Genomic DNA, 7,500 nt, shown 5'->3' with positions numbered 1-7,500 from the left:
TATCCACACCCTTGATGACAAAATTCGTGACATCTCAAGAGTTTCCTGTGCCTTCTAACGGTGATGCCATTCGTAGTTTCCTTGGTCTCGCAGGATTTTATCGTCACTTCATAAAAGATTTCTCACAGATCGCTCAGTCTCTCACCTCTTTCCTGAAGAAAAATGTTGCATTTTCCTGGTCCGAAGACTGCCAGCAAGCATTCACTGCTCTCAAGCACGTCTTATGCAACGCTCCCGTGCTTGCTTTTCTTAATTTCAATAAAGGATTTATTCTCTGTACAGACTCTTCCAGCTACGGTCTCGGTTCGGTGCTCTCGCAACAAGATGAAAATGGTAAAACACGTGCTATCACTTTCGCCAGTCGTCTCCTCAACGCAGCTGAAAGAAATTACAGTACTACGCACCGTGAAGCGTTAGCAGTAGTGTGGTCCCTCCGTCACTATCGGGACATTATTCTCGGTTATCCAATCCATGTCCTAACAGATCATGCTGCGGTCACTGATATATTCAAAGGCAACAGTTTAACTGGTAAATTTGCACGATGGCAACTCACAATCCAGGAATACAACCCGACGTTCTCGTACCTTCCAGGCAAGTCTAACCGCGTCGCTGATGCCTTGTCACGTCACATCGCTCCTGTAGCTCTTCTCACATCCCCGCAGTCATTTCCCTCGCCTGATGACATCAAAGAACTCCAGCGCTCTGACCATTTCTGCTCTAGCATTATCTATTATCTAAAATCAGATGACTCTTCCTCATTACCCAAGTTACATGTCGCTCCAGACTCGTTCGAGCTCATGGACGAGATCTTGTATAAATCTACGAATGTCGCTTCTGATGATGATTCCTTCCGTCATGTGTCGCAACTTGTCGTACCACAAGCCTTAGTACCTGTCATTCTCTATCACATCCACGACTCACCTCTCGCTGGTCACCCAGGCAAAGAGAGATCTCTCAGACAAGCCCAAAGATCGTATTTTTGGCCTTCGATGCGAAAGGACATCACTCGCCACTGTCTCTAATGCATCTCATGCGCCGAGCATCGACCAGCACGTCATTTTGAGTCCCCCAATCTTCCATATTCCATCCCTCATGCACCTTGGGACAGCCTATCTATCGACGTGTTGAAGCTTCCTCTCACAGAAAACGGTCATCAGTATTTGCTTGTTTGCGTGGATAGTTTCAGTCGGTTCAGCATCTTGGTTCCTCTCAAAGACAAATCTGCACAATCCATTGTACGAGCACTGATCGATGAAGTCATATGCCACTATGCTACTCCTCGCGTCATTCTATCGGACAACGGCACCGAGTTCAACAATACCATACTTGAAGCAGTTTGCGATTCATTTCACATCAAGAAATGTAACATCATCCCATATTCTCCTCAAGCTAACGGTAAAGTAGAAAGAGCTAACGTCGTATCCTCGAAATCCTTCGCTTCATTGCAAGTTCAAACTCTGCATGGGATGGACATATTCCTCTCGTTGCGTGCTCGCTGAATTCTGCCATTCACTCCTCCATCAATGAGTCTCCGCATTTCGTCCTTTTCGGTACAGACAAGTGACTCCCACACGAGCTTCTCTCCTCAGAACCTCGTCCGCTCTATTGCCTCGACGATTACGTCAAATTCAGAGTCAATGCTTTTCAGCGTATCTACACGTCGGTGCGAGACAACCTCTCTGACTCCCAGGAGTCAATGCTGGGAAAGCAACATCGCCGCTCTACCCCTCGCGAGATAGCAATCGGAGATGTTGTACTCCATAGAGTCCATGACTGTCACTCAAAACTCGATCCGCTCTTTCACGGCCCTCACCGAGTCACGGAGCTCATGCACGGTCATACGGTGAAGATCATCGAGCTAAAGACAGGCAAAGAAAACATCGTTCAGAGAGATCATCTCAAGCGTGTCGATCGTGGGTTCGATCGACATGGGCACCACCACGCCCTTGACTCTCCCACAGCAGGGATCTGTCAGCATCGACAGTCAGCCTGTCTCACCTCCTCCACCTTCAATTCCCTATAACCTTCGGTCTCACCCAGTGTAGTAGTCAGTTCTCTATTCCCCCGCCTCACGTTCCTTGGCTATTCTCATTCATCTTCTCTCTTATGTATATATTCATGTATATGTTTTCATGTATTTTATCTATATTTGATCTTGTACTATGTTGTATTGTATAACTGATCCTCTTATATCATTGTCCCCCTTCTTCATTTAAGTTCTATTTTCCATATATTTTTATTGACATCCGAGGACGGATGCTTCCAAGGGGGAAGTAATTGTATCATATATATTGTGTGTCTTTGTGTATCGTGTATATCTTCATCATGTATTTCATTTCTACATATTAAGCCTGAGTTTCCCACGCTTCGCGAATGTTCCATACACACCCACATTCATATGTCACCTAACCTTTCCTCACTCCATGCCGGATCCAATGATTTTAAACCATCCATTTGACGTCACAGCGCTGGGTCAGGGTAAGCCAATCACGAGGTCGTGACCCCAGCGCCTCCCCGGGTCACCTCACCCACATTCACCCTCTCTCACTGTCATTATCTGACCAGCTTCTGTTTAGATCGGACACATCATCTCCTCAGGCAAGGCAAAAGGCGTGGGTGCTCCGTATCATTGTGTGTGTACCTATCTACAATAGACGCATCATATCCGTGAGTCTTTCCGTCTTCCCTCATCTCAGCAATCTACATCAAACACTGGTGGCCATTGACGTTTTCTGATACAATTATTATTATTATTATTATTATTATTATTATTATTATTATTATTATTATTATTATTATTGTTATCATTATTACTATTATGATCATTATTATTATTTTTTTTATTTATAATGATAATAATAAGAGTAATAATAATAATAAGAAGAAGAAGAAGAAGAAGAAGAAGAAGAAGAAAAAAGAATATTATTATTACTGTTATTATTGTTGTTGTTATTACTATGATTATTATTATTGTTATTATTATTATTATTATTATTATTATTATTATTATTATTATCATTCTTATTATTGTTATTATCATTATCATTATTATTATAGCTACCAATAGTAGTAGTAATAGTACTACTACTACTACTACTACTACTACTACTACTACTACTAGTAGTAGTAGTAGTAGTAGTAGCAGTAGCAGTAGTAGTAGTGGTAGTAGTAGTAGTAGTAGTAGTAGTAGTAGTAGTAGTAGTAATAGTAGTAGTAATAATAGTACAAGTAGTAGTAGTAGTAGTAATAGTAGTAGTAGTAAAACTCTTCTTCTTAATATTATTGTCATTATTATTATCATTATTATTATTATTATTATTATTATTATCATTATTACTATTATCATTAGTAGTAGTAGTAGCAGAAGAAGTAGTAGTAGTAGTAGTAGTAGTATAACTACTGTTGTTCTTTTTCTTATTATTACTAATATCATTACTGTTATTATCATTTTTTATTATTTTTATTATTATTACAATTATTATTAATACTGTTAATTATTATTATTATTTTTATTATTATTTTATTATTATTATTATTATGATTGTTATTATTATTATTTATTATTGTTATTGTTATTATTATCACTACTACAATTATCATTATTATTGCCATTTACAATGTACATGTATTCACTGTTTGATCTGCTGCAGTCTATGACGAGACAGCCAGACGTTACCCTACGGAACGAGCTCAGAGCTCATTATTTCCGATCTTCGGATAGGCCTGAGACCAGGCACACACCACACACCGGGACAACAAGGTCACAACTCCTCGATTTACATCCCGTACCTACTCACTGCTAGGTGAACAGGGGCTACACGTGAAAGGAGACACACCCACACCCAAATATCTCCACCCGGCCGGGGAATCGAACCCCGGTCATCTGGTTTGTGAAGCCAGCGCTCTAACCACTGAGGTACCGGGCCGTGTAGGTACGTGTATGTGTGTGTATACATGTCATTATTATTATTATTATTATTATTATTATTATTATTATTATTATTTTTTTATGTATGTATATGTGTATGAGTGTGTATATATGTGTATGAGTGTGTATATATTTGTATACATGTACGGGTATGTATGTATGAATGTGCATATAAACAAGTGTGTATATATGTATGTGTAAGTGTGTATATATAGGTATGTGATTATGTATGTATGTATGTGGGTAAGTGTGTGTGTATATGAGTATCATAAACATAGATGTTCGGTCTGTTAGGGAGCTACGGCTCGACACACTGTTGCTGAAGTGATACAATATTGTGTATTTCAAAAAAAAAAAATTCTATGTATTTGCTAACAGCAATAAACTTTACTTACTTACTTACTACTACTACTACTACTACTACTACTACTACTACTACTACTACTACTACTACTACTACTACTACTACCTACTACTACTGCTACCAGTACTACTGCTACTACTACCACTACTACTATTACTACTACTACTACTACTAATAATAATAATAATAATAATAATAATAATAATAATAATAATAATAATAATAATAATAATAATAATAATAATAATAATAATAATAATAATAATAATAATAATAATAATGACAATGATTATAATAATAATAATAATAATAATAATAATAATAATAATAATAATAATAATAATAATAATGATAATAATAATAATGATAATAATAATAATGATAATAATAATAATAATAATAATAATAATAATAATAATAATGATAATGATATTACTACTACTGCTGCTGCTGCTACTGCTATTATTACTGCTACTGCTATTAATGTTACATATTTAGCTTTAAACAAATCACCTTTGACTTTAATTTTAGAAAATTCCTGGTTTTATTGTACTTACGTGATGGTGGTGACCTCCTGCACACGCACCACACTACTAGAAATATTACCACCACCGTACCCACCACCAATAACCCTCCCATCACCCATCCCACAACGAGAAGCGCATTGACACTCGATCCACTAGAAGATGTGTGGGAAATCATGGGAGTACGGTCGCATGTGAACAATTTTGATTGAGGCTCCTGGTCATCAGGAGGATCTTTCATTCCTAGGCACCAATGTGAATGGCCGTTACCCACTATGGTAAAACGTGTTAGCTCCGTAATCTTCTTCTTTTTAGTAACGTTTATAAGGCACCCGTCAACTATGATGGAGAAATTAAAGTAGTTTGCTGTTATAACCACTTCTCCTTTCAACTTCTTCCCATTAGTTTTCTTCTCCCAGCATTTGCCATTTGCTGGAAATGAGACAGTCTCAACCTCTCCATTAGTATATTCCGTCTCAAGTATCACTGCCTGGAAGTCTTCGCAGGGATATAGTTTGTCCACCTCGATTGACATCCTTGTTCCATAGTCGTCAACTATTTCAGTTGTACTAATGGTCTTTGTGTCATTGCTTGCTAAGGTTTCACTGTCACTGCAGCTTTGGGAGTGAGTGAGGTGAAGAACACTACCCAGGCCCAAAATCAGGAGAGGCAGGATTGTGTTCATGGTGGTGTGTTTGGCTGTACCAGAAGTCTGACTGTCGGGCGTCGAGGATTCCCTGCAAGTGGAGTAGGATGTTACACACACACACACACACACACACACACACACACACACACACTGAAATTATGACTCATTTGAACTCTGTTACAATTAGACATTTCTTTATCTGTGAAAGTTTAAGAAGATAAGTAAGACATCACATTAATTGGTCTACACACACACACACACACACACACACACACACACACACACACACACACACACACACACACACACACAAGTAAAATAATTTCATTGTGTATACTATCATTTGAAATAAAAACAGTCATATTTTTCCCCAAAGGTAAATAGTCAGTTTCTAAACAAGTAGACTATGGTTATTTCCATAAAGCCGTTAACCTTGCCTCAGATTCAGAGAGAGAAAGAGAGTGAGAGAATGTGTGTGTGTGTGTACCTATTGGTCGTTCTTATCGAATAAATTGGTATGAAAGCGGCTGTAAAGCAAATAACCAGAAAAGGTACTCAAAAGTACAGTGAGTACAGAGTCCAGAGCACATAGACGAAGAGCGCGGAGTGCAATTATCTGTCACAGAGAAAGGCAGGCAACCGACTGGGGGGCAATGCTTTTGTGGAGCAGGAAATATCAACGGGGGATACAAAAGTAACGTGAAAAATGTTACAATAATCTACACAGATGGAGATAAACATATATAATGACAAGTTACAGTGAAGGGAGAGGAAAGCCAAAGCTAGTGGTGAACATTGAGATTTCCAAGGATAGAGATCTCTGCTAAAGGATACAGACAGAATGTGCTCACTTTAGAAGGAAAGTAGTCAAAGAATTTTCTATAGTCAGAGGAGTTAGAGGAGATATAGACAGCAGAGATGAGTTTAGTTAGAGATGATGGAAAGCTCGGAAGATTCAAGAGCATAGGGACGAGAGCAAGTAAGGTCGTTGCGCACAGATAAAACACCAAGCTTTCAAACGAAAATAAGGATACAGAAAGTAAGGGATAACAGAAAACGGGATCCTGTCTGTTGCCTCAAACAGTTGTGTTCCAGTGAGGAACGAAGATGAGGTTTAGTAGAGGAGAATAGGTGTTCTACAGATTGAAAGATAGTTCAAGAACCGCGAATGTTGCAGAAGTTAATGAAGAAAATTTGAGGGAGGTGTCGAGACATTTATGATCAATGTCTTGACACCTTCCTTATATTTTCTTATTCCTACTCTGACCAACTCTCTAATGCATGAGTTAACCAGTACTCTCAATCTTTCATACCTTTCTCTGGTAAACAATGGATCTCTCTGCCTGCTTCTGTATTTCCAACTTCCTATGACTTGAATTTATTCTAAGAGAGTAAAATTTCAAGACATTTGTCCCTGTCTTTCGGCTAACTATATCAAACCTGCAAGTGAGCTGGCAACTAAGTGAGTCTTTTTTTCATGTTTGTTGCCCTTCGCCAGCTCTCCCCTTCTACTTATTTTTTTTATCCAAGAGGCTGCCAAAGACAACAAAATATTACGAAAAAAAAAGGCCCACTGGAACTGCAGGTTCCCTAAATGTTCCAGAAGAGTCATCCAGAAACCAGGGACAAATGTCTTGACACCTCTCTCTAAACAGAAATCAAGTCGTAAGAAGATGGATATACAGAAGCAGGTAGGGAGTTCCAAAGTTTACCAGTGAAAGGTATGAATGACTAAGAGTACTTGTTAACTCTTGTATTAGAGGGTTGTTCAGAACAAGGATAAGAAGAAGAACAAAGCCTTGTTCAGCGAGGCAGCAGGAGGATGGCAGGCATGCAGTTAGCAAGATCAGTGGAACAGTTACCATCAAAATAGAAATAAAAGATAGAAAGAGATGCAAAATTTTGGTGAGAAAGAGGCTGAAGACAGTCGTCAGTCAGAGGAAGGAAGTTGATGAGACGAAAATCTTTTGATTCCATCCTATTTAATAAAGCTGTATGAGTGGAACACCCCCAAACATGCGAAGAGTACTCCATA

At 38.6% G+C, this 7,500-nt stretch overlaps 1 protein-coding gene across 2 annotated transcripts in view; it reads right to left on the bottom strand.

Annotated features, from left to right (window-relative positions):
- The window catches only part of LOC123511998, a 10,168-nt gene extending 4,087 nt beyond the window's left edge, over nt 1-6,081 (bottom strand). Inside the window, exons 1-2 of one of the 2 annotated variants that reach the window (XM_045268111.1) lie at nt 6,031-6,081; nt 4,850-5,553 (exon numbers count right to left, since the gene is read on the bottom strand). In XM_045268111.1, the coding sequence (XP_045124046.1) occupies nt 4,850-5,501 (652 nt within the window). In that variant the 5' untranslated portion in view covers nt 5,502-5,553; nt 6,031-6,081. Of the gene's footprint in view, nt 1-4,849; nt 5,554-6,008 lie in introns of both variants that reach the window. The other variant, XM_045268110.1, reaches the window with a different exon arrangement.
- Between the last annotated feature and the right edge of the window lie 1,419 nt (nt 6,082-7,500).

The sequence above is a fragment of the Portunus trituberculatus genome, chromosome 32 (genome assembly GCF_017591435.1).
Source record: "Portunus trituberculatus isolate SZX2019 chromosome 32, ASM1759143v1, whole genome shotgun sequence".
NCBI lineage: Eukaryota > Metazoa > Arthropoda > Malacostraca > Decapoda > Portunidae > Portunus > Portunus trituberculatus.
The sequence above is the reverse complement of the archived record's forward strand: the minus strand, read 5'-3'. Positions and strand labels throughout refer to the sequence as shown.